Raw genomic sequence first — 20,209 nt, forward strand, 5'->3', positions numbered from 1 at the left:
GAAAAACAAAATTAACAAAAACCAAAATCCATTCTCTCACGATTTGATATTAAAATCCCAAGCAATGGTAAGGATGTAAGCAATTAAATAAAGTCCAGCACTTGTTATGTTTCTCGTAATTAATTACATCGATACTGTCAATCCCACACTTTCCTTGCAAGTAAGTTGTAATCACGTTTTTGATAAACATTGTCCATCACATTTGGAGATAAGCAAAGTCGGTGCCACTCATGAGGACTTGAAAATCGCAGAGCTCAAACTCGTATTTTTAATTGTGTGCATTTCTCCCCCCTGTCCGCAAATAATTTAACGTTTTGTTCTTCTTGGTCTGGTGTGTCATCCTTTACCATCAGCAAGATAAAGACGGCGCCTATTTCGCCTTCCATCGGAAAGAGAAAGCGAGACCTCGAAAGCTCACACGCGAACGAAATAAATTTCAGTTTTCAGTTCTTGAGCAGCTGCCTGCTTGGTAGGGTGTAGTTGGTGCAACTCCAACAGCTCGTGTTCAGTGCGCGGACGTTTTCAATTTGAGCGCTTTTTTTTCTTGACAATAATATTTTTACCCGTTGAAGCACAGCTGTTATTAAACATGTAATAGGACATAATTTATTTATAATTACATATTTGTTTGATCTAACTGGCGCCGCGGTATGTGCTTCCTAAACACGAGCTTGTTTGAAAAGTTTTAAAATAAACATTCTGAAGGGGTTCGAAAAGACATTAAACAGTGTCTTAAAGTGTGTTAAACGAACAAAATATGTTGGAGAGTAAAGACAAAAATTCAGTGAACAGGACAATTTTAGCGTGGATTATTGGAAGTTTAACGAGCTCGATGTCTTCGTTTGCATATTCGCTTGAAACAGAAGAACCAATCACCGTAAATAAAGTTAGGACAGCACAGCCTTGGCTTCGCTTTTCCACAGGTAATTTATCAATATTATTGTTTATATTGATTGGGTGATGGTTCGATGAACCGGCACGAGTACCCAGTTCCCACAGGCTATCATAATAAAAAATTAATTGTTTATATTCGTACGTGCATCTCCGGCACAAAAATCATCAAATTTCCAGACAGTTCCACATTCTTGCCCTGTAACGGTACAAATTACGTGAAACAAATACATCACTCGATCAATCACAGATTTTTATGTCTGCAATTGACGGCGAGTGGAGAATGAGGAAATGTCAACATTGTACTCACCACCAAATTATCAACGAACTGATTCGTTCATACAATTATCGCTAAATCATCTCGAATGATTGGCAATTGCGGCCGACTCCTTTGAACGGGTATTGAAAAGAATTACGTAACTAATGTGAAGTCGTTGCGAAAAAATCGAGATAATTAAGGTCAGTTGTAAACTTCCAGTTGGAATTTGGTACAATTTGGATTGCATCCCATTAGATGTGACGTAAGATGGGATTTTAATGGCTCCACATGAAGTTTGCGAACTTGCCTGCCATGGACTGCCGTTAAATAAAAAGTTCGCGTGTGAAAATGCCACACTGGTACTTGGATTGTGCTAATAACTAGCAATTTTGTTGTAAAAGAATAAACAAGAAAGCCAAAGCAAATATTTAATTACTTTTATTTCGTGTGTCTAATTCTCCGGTTTTATGAAGCTGAACTGTGAGAAGATAGTCTAGAAATGTGTTCTGTGGTTGGAGGAAAAAAGACCTACACTTCATTTTTTGACTATTTTGCAGGAGAATTTCACATTTTTAATTCTCCCGGATGTAAATCAATTAATAAAAATTTGTCTATAAACAATTTGGAGGAATTTTCCCGACAGTCTTATCTGTGGGTTAAGCGAAATAGTCATAAAACATTAAATGTATTAACTTCTTGTTTATTATTATTAAATAATTTTTTTATGATTAGCAGTCGAAATATGTGTACAGTTCCAATTCGTGTGTGAATTAGTTTAATACTATAGAATTAGACACTTCACACCGAGCCACTCACTAATTTTCCCATTTTCAACGTTTCCACTTTGCTGCTGCATAATGGCCAATTCCCACATTGAAGACACTCTTCCGGCCTTTTAGTGCTGATTCTCGCCATAACAAGTGATTTGAAGTTTTTTAATTTCCCTGGAATATTTCTACCACGAACTGATTACAAGTTGAATGCTTGCAATTATTATCAAGACAAAAATAATGCACCGACAAAGCATTTCCGTCGTGACTAATGTTTTGAAAGTTTGGCTGACATTATTGAACTTTTTAACATTTCCGAAGGCTGTCTGGTGCCAGACAGAAGTATTTAGGCGCCGCTACGGCGTTATTTGCACGTCTGCAATGCGTCACCATTTAAAACAAATTTGTCTTTGTTTTAATTGCGATTAGATTTTTCGTTGTGGTCGGACTGTTGAAACAGGATCAATGTCTTCTGGCTATTTACATTTACAATAACAGTAGTAATAATTAGTATCAAATTCCATAGAAACTGGAACGATAACGACTGGTATTTCTTTATTATAATAAATTGTTCGATAAGAAATCTATGACAAGTTATTCCACTTGATGCATAATTGTGTCTTGTGCAGTTTTCGAAAAAAAATAGTAATGGCTGGTTGAGTTTGATTTTTATCGGAAAAATGCAAAGTGAAACTGAAATCAATCAAACTGACTGGTAAATAGCTCAATTAAATAAGGATAATTAATTATTCGGTTTCAATAATATCGACCACAAGTAGACACAACACGTGGGAAATAACACACATACACGCCTTTTGTAGAATCCTCTCCTTTTCCCAGTGTTGAGTCTAAATTGCCTCCACGTTCTTGCTTCATAAATAAAAACTAATTTGGCTGAAGCAATTTTTCTTTCACATATCACGTCGCGTCGCCTGTAGACGCCTTTATTTTTAACTTTCTCTGAACGCAAAGTTTATTAAACCGCATAAAAATTACAGTCATGATTACAAAACCCGAATTTTGTTAACGTCACGATCATTATTAGACTTTGCGCTAATAAGTACTCGTTTTATTTATTTTCTTACTTCTAATCTTGATGGTTTACATAACAGACAAGTCTGTATTATTGGCTATTAAAATTTTATAGTAATAACACTTGCAATATCCTTTTACCTTAAGTGGAATTTGAAGATCTCATCGATAGTTGATGGCACGTATAAAAAGTGTCATTACCTTTCTTCTTGTAGTGAAGACAGAGCTTGTTAATTATGGAAGAAAAATTAATAATAACCCGTTCTGTAATTACCGGCTTTTGTCGTGGACTATTAGAAGCTTGTTTATCCCGATATGCAAATCTGACATTGTTGGCTCAACACAAATCTTACGATAATCTCCAGTTTGAGCTCTTTCAGCTGCTCGGTTTTTTATTTTCAGTTACGCAAGGAAAATACAAGGCCGGTTTTGTGGACAGTTTATAGTAAAACCAACAGTAATAATAATTAATAAGATTAGATTAGGATTAATTGATTAATTAGCCTCTCAAGGTCTGGAAGACGTTGGACGAAAATTTAAAACTTTATTTATCGATTTTATTACAATCTTCCCAGAAGTGTTTTGGCTCCATCGCAACAGTAAAAACCAATTACTCACTTTCTAAATTATTGTCTGTCGCTGCCATTAAGATAAAGAAACTGCCCAATTAAATTATTATTAGACAAAACCTCGTAAAGTCTCATGTGAGGTGGTCTGAAGTCATTATAGAATTTAAGGAGCTCCAGTACGTAAAAAGTAACATCGTCATTATAGTGTACATCAACAAATTAACATGTTGGTGTTACATTGCACGCCATTACCAGAGTTCGTTTAGAATGTTTACTTAAAAAGAAAGACTCCAAACTGTTATTAAAATGAAAAAACAAACTTTGAAACGTTTTAGAAGGATGTTTAGCAACATTTAACAAACAAAAAATGGGTAGTCAATTAGATGGGTGTTTGTCCCATTGTGGTAAGAGCTAAATACCTTTGACAACAGGAGGAAAGTTGTCTGGGACATGATCCATTACAGAATTAAAGCTGTTTAGTTAACTGGGGGTTATTTATGGAGATCTAGATGAAAGCTCCCGCAAAAAGGTTTCATATCTGAAGCTCGGGCTTAAGTAGATATTCCACTTAGAGGTAAAGTGTGTTTTGTGCTTGCGATAACCGAAATGCTTAATAAAACTGGAATCCAGAGACTAATTATAAATGACGAACTCCACCGGATACACTGCTAGACTTAGATAAAGTCACCGGCACCACTTAAGCTGACATACAGAAGTACTTCGTGGCAGACGGTTCATTTTTGACTCTGGCGCCACTACTTGTCTCTCTGTTTAACTTTCAAGGAAGTTGCAACTGTGTAAGTGAGCCGACATGCTATTTTATGGTTGGGTGCACACTTTTCCGTTTTTTCCGCCTCCTGCATTGTGCCTGCGTAAATTCCCATGCTGCCTCGGAATTAGCAAAAATAAGTGAAGTTTGTCTCTTTTTCCCATTTCCTTGGCAATTTGGCATGCTAATCGCGACATTTATATGCAATCACAGTTATGTTGCACGAATTTTATTATTGATGAATTTATATTAGCTACGATTCTTACATACTTAGTTTCACATCCTATGTTTTATACATTTTTCGAATGTGAAAATATGCAAGTGGGTCGTCCCCACATGTGGGCTTTTCATTTGCATTTATTATTTTCACAGGAAGTTGGGCTTTGGGGGGAAAATTAATAAAAGGGGTGACTCTGCAATTTTGGTCTCGTAACGAGTTTTTGATAATTTACCGCGGCCCCCCACGAAGACAGGAGCATGATGGGTAATTTTCATGCGGCCATCGGATTCATTAATCTTGCGCCGGTAATGATAATAATTAGTTTGTTTTTCATCATCGGAATACAATAACCTTTCGCAATTTCATGTGTTAATTTTTCTGTCTGTTGCAGTGACAACGATAATGTTTTTAATTTTATGATTTATTAGTCTTGGCCCTGTGTTAATTAATTATTGTTATTTATTACTGATAGTGATACCCTGTGACATTATAGGCCTTTGTTCTTCAGTGTCATAATAATGTTGTGACTATAAATGTCAAGCTAGATATTGGATTTGATTCAGGATATAATTCAAATTGTGTTCCTTTTCACATTAATGAGATTCTTCTCTGGCCTTCGGAATTCTTTAAAAGGAAGAAACATTCATAACACTTTTATTGATATTATCTACCCATGGTTTATTATAACAGGAAAAAATATTTAATTATGGTATGTTGGATTAATAGAAGGATTTTATTACTACACACATACTTTCAGGAATTGTTCATGCTTTAATGTCTGCATTGTCCACAAGCTTTGTTGCTTGCCAAGGAATTAAAAATATGTCTATACTACCAAATAACTGTCTACCAACATGTTTCTTCAATTTTATTTATGGCTTGTCCACACATTACTTTGACAATAAATGAGAAATTCTTACTTTTTAAAGCAGAAGTACGGAAGCGTAGATACTTTTTTTTTAAAGTGGCATTGTCCCTACGTCTTCTGACAATTCATTTTCATCAATTTTCCAAGTATTCCTAAGAATTTCTAAAGATAGTTAAGTATCTATGAAATGAGAAGCAGAAGTGGTTCGTTTTATCACAAGACAAGCCATTGACCATGGAGTCGAAGACGAAGTAGTCAACACAGCGTATTCCTATTTTTGTGTCTATTAACTCTTATCAAATTGCAAAATTGTAGAGCGAAAGATACAGAGTTTAGAATTTTTTATTTTTGAGACCAAGCAAAAAGTTCCCACATCTTTCATTAAAATTCGTAATTTTGGTAATTTTAGTGCTACAGCTATGAAATTTGGGGAAGTTACTATTTTTGAGTCGTGTATTAACTCTATCAAATGGCAAAATTGTAAATCGAAAGACACATATTTTATTTTTTTTTTATTTTTGAGACCAAGGAAAAAGTTCCCACATCCTTTACTAAAATTCGTAATTTTAGTAATTTTAGTGCTACAGCTATGAAATTTAGGGAAGTTACTATTTTTAAGTCGTGTATTAACTCTATCAAATGGCAGAATTGTAAATCGAAAGATACAGATTTTAGAAATTTTTATTTTTGAGACCAAGCAAACAGTTTCCATATCCTTCACTAAAATTCGTAATTTTGGTAATTTTAGTACTTCAAGTATGAAATTTGAGGAAGTTATTATTTTTAAGTCGTGTATTAACTCAACGAAATTGCAAACATGTAGAGCAAAAGACACAGATTTTAAAAATTTTTCTTCTGCGTCAAGTTCTATAAATAGCTGTTTTGTTTAATTATGGATGAAAGCATTAATTTGTTAAATTACAGATTATGAGATTATAGTTTGCACTTATTTCAAAAGTTTAAACTTGGGCAATAAAAGCTTGTGATCATAACAATAAATTAAAGTAAAAAATGACCGCACATTTGCTCCATGAAACATTCGGCGGAATGAAAAATGACTGTTACCACTTGTTAAAAATAAAAGATGTATAACGGCTCAACTGACACATTAAACTTGTCAAAACAAGTGATGCATATACTCCCAGTGGGTGGAATTTAAAAAACGACTTCTCTTAATAAACTGATGAATTTATATGATCAAAATAATTGTGTTAGAAAACCAGATTGTGACTTAAAGAATCCAGTCAGTCTCGTTTTCGTGCAGATTTTTAAAGAAAAGTGGTATTTGAATCCAATTACTCAAGAAGAGACTTTTCGTGGCTCAATGCATGCGTGCATTCCGATCATTAATTAAATTTGTTCGTTTGAAAAAGTAAATATTGTTATTTGTATTCCATCGTCGTTTTTCGATGTCTGTTAATTATAATAATGACGTCATTAACGAGGAGTGTATTTTTTACGGGAGCGACGCAATTAATTTGGGAGCTTTGTAATGGTTATGGAAAAAAGCCGCAATCACTCAAACAGGTTGTATTGAAAAAACCACTTTCTACAGTGACTTCATAAAGAGACACGTACCGCTGCCTTACAACAGCCATAAATTATTTGTCTTTATATCATTATCTACGGTTCTTCATTCTTAAAAAGCATCCATTATTTGAGTTACCTGTCTAAGTGCTTTACCTTGTTGGAGATAACTGTGGTTTTTGCTTATCTCGGGTCTCATGGGCGCTCCATCGATGCATACCTTCGATCTGGTTCGTCTGCACAGGTTCTCCTTTTCGTTTTGTTTCACTAATTTAAGCTCTACATATCTGAAATAACAGCGGAATTCTCGAAATAAATCGCCAATAGCACATCTAATTATCTCAGAACAATTCCCACAGAAAGAAGCAATTTCACCTAATTCCAAGAGGGACAAAATTACACACATGAACGCACAATAACAATCTAAACGAAAGGAACCGCGTGGATCCTGGATTATTATTAACTAATTATAATTTAGTTTAATTATGTTTAACGAGTAACCTAAGGGAGACCGGTCCAAACATGCTTTTACGTCCAGGTAAATAATAGCATAGCTAGAACGCTGTACCTTTGTTCAGGTATGGCTGCGAAATTACAGGGGAGCCACCCGCCTCGAACTCCGGCTCAAAGTAAACACGACCGACTGAGAAAAAACTGTCTCGAAATCGAAATTCCTAAAACAATGATCGATTATTGTTAATGAACAGGCGGTGACGAAGCGACTTTTAAACAAGCCATTATAAACACTCGAGAGGGTAAATTGGATATTCTTAAGCACACATCTTCTATGTACATGATGATGCAGGAAAATTTCATTTAAACAATGTCACGAAATGGGAAAAATTACTCAAACGCTGTTAACGACGAGATTATCACATTTTTAGTGCTTTCATTATTTTGGAGTTGCATGTCTAACATCGTTAAATTAGTACTTGACACATTTTGATCCAAACAGGACGGGAAACATTCTCAATCGACGGCCTCATTTTTCAAAAATTTCTCTGAGCGTGAGCGTACAACTACAGTATAAAATTCCAGTTTGCTATAAAGTCATTTCAAATAGAATCTACGTGTTATGGTTTTATAATAGATCAGTCTACGAAAGATTGGTTTATAACAAATAAAATGGAGCGTTATGTTCGGATATAATTGGATTATGAATAATGCATCGACACGAGAGGTTTGTCAGCACGTTGCAACTCCAGCTGGATCTTTTGCAGATATCGCAACTGCTTCGCCCACCAATTTGTTGACAATGATCTTCACCGCGCATTGTCAAAATCAACTACCATTTCGAGACCTAAAAACCGCCCAATTAGTCTCGTCATTCTGTCTCCTCAATAATTCAAGTTGGGGTGAACAAACTACGGCAACTTACCTGTCCTACCCTTGTTTTTCCGTTTATACTATTTGAATTTATTGCGGTGTCCGGTCTACTTAAGGACCAACCCTAGTCTTACCATCAGACTCGGCGCCACTTAACCATTATGTGCAATCAAAGTTGGTCTGCTGTGCAATTACCTTACCTGCACGCAAAGTCATCAGAGCACAACTATAATTTACGATTGTTAAATTGCGTCCGGAATGTCCTTCCTCTGCATGAATTTAGGCCGTTTTTTTAAGACGGGCCCGACTAAATACCGACATTCCGCTGATTTACTGCGGCCATTTGGCAGTATTCTGTTATTTTACAGGTGGTCGCCGGGATTGTCTGGAGACATTCTTTTCAGAGTTGGAATTTGTAGAGTTGATTTGGGGACGAATTCGGAATTGGAATTTTAATTGCGAAATTGAAAGTTGTACGATTTTTCAAAACCTCAACAATCCGCGGGTTTTTGCCATAATAAAGATTATGTTATTACGTTTAGATACAATCAAGTTCTGACATGCCGTCATTAAACGTATTTTTATTATAGCTAATTGAGGTTGTTTTTGCGTAGACGCATTAAGTGAGGCGTTCAGACGATGATGACAATCATTTCTGCAAAAATGTCTTCTTCAACTTAATTTGTTTGATTGCGCCCAGTTAACTGTAATTTCCAATTCTTCTGAAACGTTGAGGTGTGATAGTAGCAAATTTGTTACGGTATTAATAAATACCGTTGTATGATGTAATTGAAATAGTAAAATTAGTATATTTAGAAATACAAAGATAGAAGGTCGGAACAATCTCTTTGGAGACGTCGTTTAACGTTTTCGTGTAAAAATTTATTACGACATTAAAGCCCAAGTTTTGTTCTCAATTCTTCGACAACATTATTAATTACTAATTAACTGACTTCGGAGTAATTTATGGCACTAAAATGAATATATGGGAACAAAAATGTGGATGTGTTTTTCTAAATATTTGCATTTTTCTCGTAGAAATAAATCACAAGATTGAAATATCATGGTGATTACTAATAATTCCATATAAGTGTTTTACGAGCAGCGCTGCATAAATTTCAAATAAGCTCCGCAATCAGAGTTTGTATTCAAGAAGCAGTCACTGTAAAATTCAATTTATCAACGATTATAAAACCTCGATTTTGTTAATCCAATTATACGAACAATTCAATGAAACTTTAGCCACACAGAATCCATTTCACCTTTTACCTTTTCTTTAAATACCACGCCGCCCAAAACAAACGCTTTTTGACATTTCAATTCATCATCTTGGATGGGTCGAGCCGGATCTCTTAAAATTTTATTCCCAAACAAGTTTCAAGTATTTTTAGATGTTATTAATTATACGAAAACTCCCCGCAGCCATGTCACTGCTTCTCGTCAATGCATGTAATTAAAATATAATCGTGTAAGCATCTACGTAAAATTTGCAAGTTACTGCATTCATTATAGCAATTCCATGCCTGCTTATAGCGGTGAGAAAGGGAACCCACATGAGGACTCCCACAGCGAATGCACCAAACAAGATTATATTTTACGAGGATATAATGTTGTTTTTATTCCAGATAACGTGAGGTGTTTCTGCAACCTGCCACAATGCGTCAGTACGGGGTACATGTGCATGTCCAGCGAAGGGGCTTGCTTTTCCAATATTTCCGACCATGTTGGCTACTCTAAGGACTACAGGGGACGACATGGATGTGTGGAGCTTCTTAGCGATAAGTAAGTGACTTAAGTTATTAAAGGGGCGTTTTTAATTTATTTTGAAAGAATTACTTAGTCTTGCGTACTCAGTGAACAAAAATAAATCACTCTGCAATCATGTTTGCGACATTCTTATTACAGTAGACTCTCGATAATTTGAAACTCAAGGGACCTGGCAAAAAGTTCAAATTATCGAGAGTTCAAAATATAGTGTGATTCAAATAATTAAGAGAAAGGCAAGAAAAAATTGAAATAAACGAGTTTAAAAGCAAACACAATAGTCAGAATAAGCAAACCAATCAGAGAAGAGAGCGAAAAAAGTCCACTAACTCCACTTTGACGAAATATCGTAAAAATTATATTTTGTAAGCTATTACAAATTCTTCTGGTGAAACAGATTTATGATTTATGTTACGATGAAACTTCAAAGAACCCTTTATTATAAGACATAAGTCAAAAGAATGTAAAATCTGATTTTAATAAAGCTGCAATGGAATTTTTAAGAATGGCTTGTTCAGAAGTTTTCTGTTTTTCTTGTACGCCCACGCGAGGGACTTCAAATTAACGAGAGTTTGGGAGAAAAAGAGTTCTCGATTTTACTTCAAATTAACGAGGGGGCCAAAATACATTAAAAATTTTGAATTACAAGAGAAATCGAGGACACAGGGAAAAAACTTAAAAAACAAATTATTCAAATTATTGAGGTTCAAATTATCGAGAGTCTACTGTATATGTACTGGGGAGGGTTATTTCAATTTTACGTAAAAGCTCAAACAGTATTTTAGTCAGAGATATTCTTGAAAAAATATTTATTTTCTTCAGTTTTTCCATTGCTCCGGTACAAATTTTTGCGAATTTTGTAAATCTTCTTTCGATTTGAATGAACGAGAAAGTGGTTGCATGGAGGTAACATCTTAAACTGAAAGAACAAAAAGAGGTGGCGAAAACAAAGAACTGGATGGTCCTAATTTTCTTCTACCTAGCTGAGGGCATCACGTGCTCGAAGGCGTGGTGATCTTCCTCTTTTGTTTTGAGTACTTTATGCCCTCCCAGATTTATGACCCCATCTCAATTCCAAGTATTTTCCATTCGAAGCTAAATATTTAGTGATCACATTATCCGAATAAAATTCAAAGAATTCATTACTAATCTTACATATATAAAGTCTTATTTTTAACCAACTTCGCTGTATTAATTCCATGTGAATTTTCTTATAAAATTAGCCAGATGGTTACGCAACTCAAAGAAAATATCTCTGTGTACAAATCGATGTCCCAGTTCGCGACAGGTTTCTCAGTGCACCTGTATCCATTGTACGCAAACAAAAACCTCAGAATGCTGGACAGTTATCACGCCTCGATTATATCTCCCTCTTTAGATATAATCGAAGCTGATTTAAGCGCCACAAGAAGTGCGATAAAAATTCCTTTGCATAAGGTCGCTCTTCTTTAATTAAGCCATAAACTGAAAATGAATTTTGGAAGTTTAATAAGCGATTTACCACGAAAATGCCGGTCACGTGTACTAATTATTTAATTATTCTAGTTTTTATGTCTGGTAAGCTGAAAGGAACGTCGGCACCGACGGCAAATTCATGACTTCTTAAGAGATTGCCTGTTCCACTGCTTGTTGTTTGACCTTATATCTAAATATAACCGTACTTTGCCTTCAATCTGGCGATTTCCTTCAGGAATTTATTAGTGCATCGCGGAGATGATTTCTGCCATTGCGCTTCGGCAATCGAATTACCATATTAAATACATTTCTTATTACCGTAACGGGTGTCACTTAACTTCGTTTTGTGATAACAGCGCACTGCGTGTTTGTAATTAATAAAAATCACGTTAATTTAATGCATTCCTCTTTTTTAGTATCCTTAATCTACTTGTTTACTTCCTACTGCCGCAAAAAGACGTTGTTAGTTACATTCCTTCTTTGTACAATTTACGTGCTTGTGCAGTTAGTTATTAATATAGGAATTATTAATATAAACTTGTTTTTGTATTATAGCTGTACTGTTATTTCCTTCGACACTTTATAAAATTATTATTTTGTAAGTATAATGTGAATCATGCGGGATTAATTGCGAAGTACAGTAATCCGCTGATTTATCGCACTCACGAGAATAAAATTGATATTCGCGGTGGGATTTTATACTTGGCGATTTAAAAGGATATTTGAAGATGATCTGAAAGGATAACTCTGGAGGATTAGGATAAAAAAAAAAGGAAAAATTGTAAAATTTTGTTACTCTTTGTTTATAACTGTTCCAAGAATCGTCTTCACTTCTTCTGCCCGTGTCGTCTGAAATTTATTCACCGCATTAAACGAAGTAAGGGTTTAGAGGAAAAAGCGTTATTATTTTGTAATCATCCATGTCCTTACGGCGGCTATTATCTTCAGATGCAGCTCGTTCTCACCGGTCAATATTTGGTTATCCTTCGGTACAATAAAATGAAGACATAGCCTCTTCGGAAATACTAAATTAATAATGAAATTAACCGCCCTCGAAGTTAATTAAAAGACCTTTGTTGGATTAATTGGAAAATCGAGTGAGTCAATGCTTTTTTCCATAAACAAGAAATGGTTTATAAATTTCAATTTATGGAAGTGAGTCACAAGTCCTTCCTAATCCCGCGATTAAACTCGCAGCTGATACGGTGCATTTATATAGCGACTTATTTCACGCTTTGATTTTATTATTTATTATTAACCCATGTCCAATTAAAAAACCAATCAAAGTCGTGTGTTTGTTAGGATTCCGAGAATTGGAGAATTAAAACTTTAAAATTCTATTCCGCCTTATAGATTTCCACTCAGACAAAACAACGTCCTTAATTAAGATTTCACTCACGTCCACAGTTTTTACTTTTAAGTAAACTCAATCACAACTAATTGTTTTTTTTTTCAGAGACAGCCGCGCCCTCTGTGAAGTGAGCCACGACCTCGACACGAAACTCCACAAGAAAAAGTCGCTAGTTTGTTGCTACCACGATATGTGTAACCACGTGGACAGCCCCCTCACCAAGGACCTCATTAACAACACGCTTCTAGGTACGATTTCAATTCTCTTCGACAAGTTTCTTTATTGTTACTTTCAGGGGAGTCTCTGGAGAACGGGGAGCAGCGCCCCAACATCGGTAATCTTCAGCAACCAATCGACTACACAAACTCCCAAGTTTGGTTCCGGGCCGCAACAATCGCCGTTCCGGTTTGCGGGGCGGTCATTCTCTTCATTTTGATCGCTTTAGCGGTTAAGATTCTGCGGAACGAGAATCAAAATTCCACTAGCCATAAGTTAGGGTGAGTTTAGATAGTGTTGTGGATTGTGTTTGACGATGGTTTTTAGGTCTTCACAGTTCGAGCACCATATGCCTTCTCAAAGCAAACATGGCTGTGACAAAGTAGAGCGTACTTATGACAATATTCTGCGAAAACCACATCAGAAGTTGTTGTATAACTACCCAGCTGAGGACCTGCAGAGGATCCAAGTGCCTTTACTTATACAAAACGAAATTGTCACCCATCAGATTGGAAACAAAAACGAGACGAATGCGAAATTAAACTTCATGCAAGGGGAGAGTGTGAACGGAAAGTCGGCCGTTGTCCTAGACATAGAAAAAATCGCTCCTAAATGTTCCAAAAACTATCTAACCAATCATGTAAATAACGACAAGTGTATAGATATTAAGTTTGCGAACGATGATAAATTGTTTATTAATTCAATTAATCATTGAATACCAACCGCTGAGTAACGATTGCGACATTTATATTAAGATTTACTAACACGGAACCAAAGCATTTACACGGTAAACATCAGTTTTGATACTTTCGCATCGAAAATTTACCTCAAGGTTCAAGTACCAACCTTGAGAGGATTTTAGACAATTTGAGCGGCTGTGATAATTTTGGACTTTGACTGATCCAGCCATTATCAGAGATACGACTGTCCATTGGCGTGATGTTTACTAACTCGACAATAATGACTGCTCAACTCTAATTACAACTAGGCTAAGATGTACATATCTTGTAATGACTGTAATGGCTTATTTTGTATAATATTAAGTAAACGCTTATTTATTTTAGATTTTTGATGTTTTATATGCCACTATAAATAAACAATAATAAGTAAACAGTCCGTTAATAACCCCCAGGATCTAATTAACACGTTTCTTCAAATAAATAATTTATTGAGACCTTTAAGAGACAGAACGACAATGAAACTAATTTAGCACAAAGGTACTAAACAGTTTCAGACTTGTAAGATGACCAAGTAAAAAAATGAATGAACCCGCACATGCGGTTACAATATTGTTATAAGTTGCTTAAAAATATACATTTAAGTTGAGGATCAAAATGTCGGTTTGCTATAAATATAGTTCGTGGAACTGGAATCCAGCGCATACAAACCAAAGTCTTTTTCTGTTTTGAGATGGGTTAAGACCGGCGAATGACTAGAAGAGTACCAAAATGAATTGAAACACAAAAAAACGTGAAACTGAAGATTTTTTCTAGGCTTTTGAAGTTAACTATATTAATAGCAAATTCCTGTTTGATAAGATCTAAACATGTATGTCTATGTATCACAATTATTATGTAACTGTATATACGTTACATCAATACAATGGTTTAATCTAAGTATCAATGTTATGCTATGTAACTGTTGTGTTTGAATCCCATGCGTCTGAAGCTTGTAGATTTCACATACGAAGTATGTCTCTTGTAGAAACGAAACTATGTACAAAACATGAAATAATCCGTCGCTCAAAACCATGAATAAAAATGTAATATAAAACTACAGTTTTCAGTCAAACAACAATGAAAAATGTAAAGTTGCTATTAAAATCTAATAATTTAAGGCATTGGATTTGAGGATAAGCTTGAATCTATCAAGATCTTGTCCAAAGTTAAAAACTAAAACTGTCTCAAATTCATTTAAATGAGAGAATTACTATTACAATTCACCCTCTCCATAATCGAGCTGACATAAGCCTCATGTATTTGCCTCGTGAAATTCGAGTTTGTCTTCAACAAGTGAATAAGTGCTTGTGCCAGCTGCTTTTCAGTCAATAAATCGATCCCGTCGGTTTTATGAGTGTTATCCAGTTTTTCTCCAGTTGTGGAACTAGTAAACATCATAGGTGTCATCAGTTGTGGTTTCTGGGCGTTATCAAGAAACTGCGCGAATGGCGAAGACCTAGTATCCGTTGATTCTTCTGGTTGGAGCTGATTGGGTCCTTGCAGAAGAAACGCCAATGGTGATGACCCTTGGTACGACTGATTCTGTGGAGAGACTCTCATGAAATTCATGCGATTCTCTGGTTCCTTTCGTTCGATTGGGTTGCTGGTACTTGGGAAGGAAATTGGCACGCTGCGTCGGTCTGAATTTATTTTATGGTGCAAAGGAACCTGAAGGGAAATAAGAAGTTATTGAGACTTGTTATGAATGAACCCGTTAGTTATGTAATAAAATTATAACCCAGTAGCCACGTTACTGTAAACAGAAGTGATAAAGTGACGGCTCGACCGACGTTTATTACAGATTATGCAAAAAGTTAAGGCGTGTTGCATATCGATTTTTGAAAAGCAAACATAAATTGCGGTAATAATAAAAGATACTAAATCCTGTAGAGTCACAACAGTGAATGTCGTGTCAAGCGAATAATTTTATGTTGGTGCAATCTAAGTTATAGTTGAAAGTTACGCCATTTAGCAGAAAACAATAAACAAAGCATGTAGAAAGGATGGGATAATGTTGATGCCATCGATGCTTCATTTGAACATAGAAAATTGTGTTGGAAACATGGCATTTATTTCTTTTTGAGATAAGAGACCAGAGAATAACCCTTTAAAGTGGGCGTTACTGTAGGAAGCAGAAAATTCCTTTGTTTGCAAATTTTAGTAGTTTTTGTTTGTCACATACAGAGCGTGTTACATCAGATAATTTTGAAATACAAGTAATTAATTTTTTTCCAAAAAAATTCTCTTTTTTCTTAACAAGTTAATATCTGCGAGCTGCAACAGATTCGTGATTTATACAAGTGTAAGAAAATAGAAAACATATTTCGTCCAACAAGAGATTAAAACAGTTTTTTATCACAAATAAGATGTTTTAAGCCCGAAACGAAATCCCTTGATACTTATTTGTTATTTGTGTGCGTTTTTTAAATTCTAATTTACCCAAATTTCACTATGAAAGAAAAATAATCGAAATATCATATAATGTGGGTGATTTACGACCATTTGCAGGTAATAATAAATTCACAAAATTCCCACTTTATTGACTACAATTTCATCTCATGAAGGATTAAAAATAGAAAAGATCAATAAAGCGCAATGTTGCGAAGTTGCTTGGAACAGTTATAATTGACAAATCTGACATGAGCGCTGTGAATTGACACAAAGTTGCAAAGAAGAAGAAGCATCAAACTGTTTCCACCGGAAAACACCCCAAAAATTTCATCAAAAGATAAAAAGGTGATCAACATATTGGCCAAATACAGTAAGAAGAAAGGAACTGAAAGACAAGTCAATGGAGAGATAAAGAGAGAAAAGATAAGAAATATAGTGTATTTATTTAAATAAACTGTTTCCTTTTGCAACTACAATGAGGGCATCAGAACGAAGGGAAGAAAAAACAACATATGAAACACGGTTATAATCCGGGATTATGACATTAATTCCATTGGTGCACGAGGTAGCATTATAAATTAGTTTCATATTTAATGAAACCGATAAACTATTGACAAAACTTCACCATAACACTCTTAGATACGGCTTCCTGGGCGTGTTAAGTAACTTTATTACAACGAATAAAACTGATTAATCGCATATTCCAGATTTTTTTGAAAAACAGTTATATTTAATGTTGAATAGCAAGTTTCTAGTTAAAACCTCTTATTTATGTGGTGTAATTAATTAGTCATACATTCTCTTCGTCGATTTATCGATGTGGCAATTAATTCTAGTTGGTTCATATAAAAACAAACAGAAGTAAAAGTGAGCAACTAGTAAAAAACACGCAGAGATGCGGGTTTGATCAATAAGTATAAAAAGTTTCAGGTGCCTGCAACACAAATTATTAGAAATAGTTAGAAAAAGCAACATAATGACAACAGTTTTCAAAGAAGCAGAGTAAAACGTGGAACTATCACGTGGTCTTCATCAATAACGTGAGTGCACTTCTGACACAGATGTTGCAACCGTTTGTGCTCTTGAAAAAATTGAAAAAACACTGAAAATAATAATTTTGGGTAAAGAAAATGCACGAATTTAGCTCCTAAAACATAGAAATTAACATATCTTGGTAGAGGCAACCTGAAAGACTTTTTCCCACATTTCCATTAATTAAATATTTATAAAACGCCAATATTATTGAAGCATCTTACCTGTTCTTGTGGTGTGATTGACCTCTGCTGCTTTTCAATATGTTCAACACTGTGAGCAGGGTTGGACATTAACCTTTGCAGCACATTTTCGCCATCACCCCCAGATACCATTGGTATTTGCTTCTGTGTTGATTTAGTGCTAGCTTTAGCAAAAAAGTCCATAACACTTTTTGAAGTACAATCTTGAGGTGTTGAGAAGGCCACTGGAGGCGCCGACTCTTGTTTAGTGGGAGTTTTGTTGAAATCCTCCTGGGCTTTGGAGAGAAGACTGAAAATATCCACCCCATTCCCCTGTTTTTTGGACTTTTCGTTCGATTTATCTTTGAGACTCTCCATAACGTTTTCAATCAAATACGTTATATGGACGCACTCTTCACGGTTAAAAAACCAGATGCCGAAGATTTTACTTTTGGAATTCCTGTAGAGAAGGAATGGTATTTGCATCTGATAGTCAAAGTCTTTCACGATGGGTTCTATCACATTATTTGTGTTGAGACGGTTCATAACCATAATACTGTGAAACGGTTCTCCATTTCGGCTGTATACAAACAACGCACCTTCAGTGTCTGTTTTTTCCCATTCGTTGGAAGAAGTGTTGAATTTGTACAAAGCAACGTGTGTAGCAGTCGCTAAAATTTCTTTCACATATGGATCAACTCTTCTGATGGACGTAACACTCATACGCAATTCGATAGAATCGGCCATGATTTGAAACTGCGAAAATGACGGCAATGCAGATCGCGGTCGGTAACTCAACAACCGCTATTTTTAAACTACCCAAATCCCTACTTGTTGAATAAAAAAGAACCTCGTATTGTTCTAAAACCGGTCGCATTAAAAAGTCTAATCTAAAGACAACGCGGTTTCGGCACGTTTTAAAATTAAAAAGCTATTAAATATTGCTTCTGCGCCGCTCGCAAAGAGGGCAGCACAATATTTAACGGAACACGAGGCGCTACAGCAAATTATATGAAAAATACTTCTCCAGGAAACTAATGAAGGAAAGCACGATCTGATTCAACAATTACTTAAAAGCGGATTTTGATGAGATTAGCAGATTGGTAGTTACGATGCACATCAGTCAGTTAGTAGGTCATTTCCCCAATTTCCAATTAAATTACTTCTCTACTTTAAATTAGCTAGTAAGTCCTAGTAATTCATTTGGAGGAAGTGTTTTTGATATTTTTTCTTTCGTCTTGGACCATAGTGAGGGGTCCTCTCCCCTAAAAATTGAAACCGGCATTTTCACAGTAGTTTAAAATCACTCTCTTCCATGAGTAGGTCTAAAAATTTTGATTTTTCATGAATGAAATTAAAACAGTTATTCTACATTTACTACGAGTGACCAGAAAAATGACCCTTTTATTTACAAATCAACAAAATTCTCGATTGGTCTACTACCAAAGGTCAAAAGTCACCTACCGAAAACGCCCGAACCCATTTACCGAACTTGTGTGAAGCTAGCTCTCTAACTTGAAGGATTATCCCCACCATAAAGTCCGTCATACACTGCCAAATAATGTTACAAACTTTGCTAAAACTTACTCTTCTATTCTTAGTAAGATTTAAATATAAGAAAGAAGCAAATAAATGCGAAATAATATAACTAAATAAGTGACCAGCCAAACAACGAGTCTTTAAATAAAACATTCGGCTGTGTGCAACGGACTTGCTTGTAGGGAGTTTAATGTTTAGTGTAGGGAGCTAAGTTCACACCAGTACGTGCCGAACGCTCGTTATCAGTCTATCTTTGTCATACAATGTCCTATCTGCCCGGAGTTCGTCTACGTTTTTTTCTGCTTTAGAAATTCGGCATTTCTCTGCAGGAATTTAAGTTCAAATTTATTGCAATTATTAACAGTGAATTCAAATTTAAAAATGTCGCGGTCAATTCGTGCTGAAACTCGGAGTCGTGCCAAAGATGATGTTAAGAAGGTTATGAATGTTATAGACCGTGTAAGACACTGGTAAGTTCAATATTATTTTAAAAATTATTTAGTCTTTGCATGAATTATGCATGTTCAAAAAGGGGGCCGTGGGGTTGTTTTATTAGTCTTTTTGATCGGGTCCATGATGGTGGCGAAATTAGAGCAGGAGCTGGGCATTATATTGATGTAACAGTAATTAAAGGGAAACGTGGAAAAAATTATGTATGCAACTTAAACAGGGGAGAAGTAACGATCTTTGGGGGTTTGAGATGAAGTTTGATTTATTTGGGCCACGTGACGTAGTTGGGGTGTTATTGTACAGCTCCACCCAACTCCCCTGGGAAATTTTAATATGTATGGCTATTGATGGCAATACGAGATCAAGTTTTAATTGAAAGTTTTTGCTTGTGCTTGAATATTATAAAAGGAAAATATGAAATTATTTTATTTAGGGAGAAAAAATGGGTGACAATCGGCGACACAACAATGAAAATCTACAAATGGGTCCCCATCGCCGAATCCAAAAAAGGCATGAAGCACCACAAAGACGCTAACAAGGAAAACTTAGCACGTAAAAGCGGCGTCGATAGTTCTAATTCCAACTCAAACTTTAGTCTAGCTGAAGACTCAAACACTTGTGAGTAACCTCTTGTTCTTCATCTCTGTATTAACATCTCCATGCAGGTTTTTCAACTGTAAGTGATTCCCAAGGTCCAACAGATTTCTCATCGTCTCACATGACGTTCTCTGAAGATTCCAATTCGCAAGGAAGTGAAATCGCTGTGAAAAGACTGAAGACAGACTGAGCGATTTATTTAGGATGAATTCACAGCCATTTCACTTTCTCGCAACCTTGACTGGAAGAAAGTGAAATGGTGGTGAAATGACTGAAGAAGCG

The 20,209-nt window shown here is 35.5% G+C and overlaps 3 protein-coding genes across 3 annotated transcripts; 2 read left to right on the forward strand and 1 right to left on the reverse strand.

The window, feature by feature from the left end:
* Positions 1-444: 444 nt before the first annotated feature.
* Positions 445-14,128, forward strand: LOC148168845 (uncharacterized). Its single transcript, XM_088044772.1, has 5 exons — positions 445-923; positions 9,857-10,013; positions 12,907-13,049; positions 13,097-13,298; positions 13,345-14,128. Exons 1-5 carry the CDS (start codon positions 758-760, stop codon positions 13,730-13,732), a joined length of 1,056 nt encoding a protein of 351 aa, XP_087900898.1. The 5' UTR covers positions 445-757; the 3' UTR covers positions 13,733-14,128.
* Positions 14,129-14,164: 36 nt separating this feature from the next.
* On the reverse strand, positions 14,165-18,138 carry DCP1 (decapping mRNA 1). The gene is made up of 2 exons (XM_088044771.1): positions 17,384-18,138; positions 14,165-15,404 (listed from the first exon to the last, which is right to left on the reverse strand). The coding sequence occupies exons 1-2, from the start codon at positions 18,086-18,088 to the stop codon at positions 14,931-14,933; spliced, it is 1,179 nt and encodes a 392-aa protein (XP_087900897.1). The 5' UTR covers positions 18,089-18,138; the 3' UTR covers positions 14,165-14,930.
* A 945-nt stretch (positions 18,139-19,083) lies between these two features.
* BCL7-like (chromatin remodeling complex subunit BCL7B-like protein) lies at positions 19,084-20,117 on the forward strand. The gene is made up of 3 exons (XM_088045381.1): positions 19,084-19,350; positions 19,764-19,948; positions 19,996-20,117. The coding sequence occupies exons 1-3, from the start codon at positions 19,262-19,264 to the stop codon at positions 20,115-20,117; spliced, it is 396 nt and encodes a 131-aa protein (XP_087901507.1). The 5' UTR covers positions 19,084-19,261.
* Positions 20,118-20,209: the final 92 nt, after the last annotated feature.

This window comes from Gnatocerus cornutus, chromosome 9, assembly GCF_029298725.1.
Source record: "Gnatocerus cornutus isolate USDA-ARS CGAHR chromosome 9, icGnaCorn1.1, whole genome shotgun sequence".
NCBI classification, from domain to species: domain Eukaryota; kingdom Metazoa; phylum Arthropoda; class Insecta; order Coleoptera; family Tenebrionidae; genus Gnatocerus; species Gnatocerus cornutus.

What these genes read in the sequence shown, in the direction of transcription:
- DCP1 (XM_088044771.1), bottom strand. Translation starts at nt 18,088, where the DNA reads ATGGCCGATTCTATCGAATTGCGTATGAGTGTTACGTCCATCAGAAGA. An exon ending in CAATCACACCACAAGAACAG is followed by an intron (nt 15,405 to 17,383) that starts GTAAGATGCTTC and finishes ATTTCCCTTCAG; the next exon opens with GTTCCTTTGCACCATAAAAT.
- BCL7-like (XM_088045381.1), top strand. Translation starts at nt 19,262, where the DNA reads ATGTCGCGGTCAATTCGTGCTGAAACTCGGAGTCGTGCCAAAGATGAT. An exon ending in ATAGACCGTGTAAGACACTG is followed by an intron (nt 19,351 to 19,763) that starts GTAAGTTCAATA and finishes TATTTTATTTAG; the next exon opens with GGAGAAAAAATGGGTGACAA. An exon ending in AGCTGAAGACTCAAACACTT is followed by an intron (nt 19,949 to 19,995) that starts GTGAGTAACCTC and finishes ATCTCCATGCAG; the next exon opens with GTTTTTCAACTGTAAGTGAT.
- LOC148168845 (XM_088044772.1), top strand. Translation starts at nt 758, where the DNA reads ATGTTGGAGAGTAAAGACAAAAATTCAGTGAACAGGACAATTTTAGCG. An exon ending in TTGGCTTCGCTTTTCCACAG is followed by an intron (nt 924 to 9,856) that starts GTAATTTATCAA and finishes TTTTTATTCCAG; the next exon opens with ATAACGTGAGGTGTTTCTGC. An exon ending in TCCACTAGCCATAAGTTAGG is followed by an intron (nt 13,299 to 13,344) that starts GTGAGTTTAGAT and finishes GATGGTTTTTAG; the next exon opens with GTCTTCACAGTTCGAGCACC.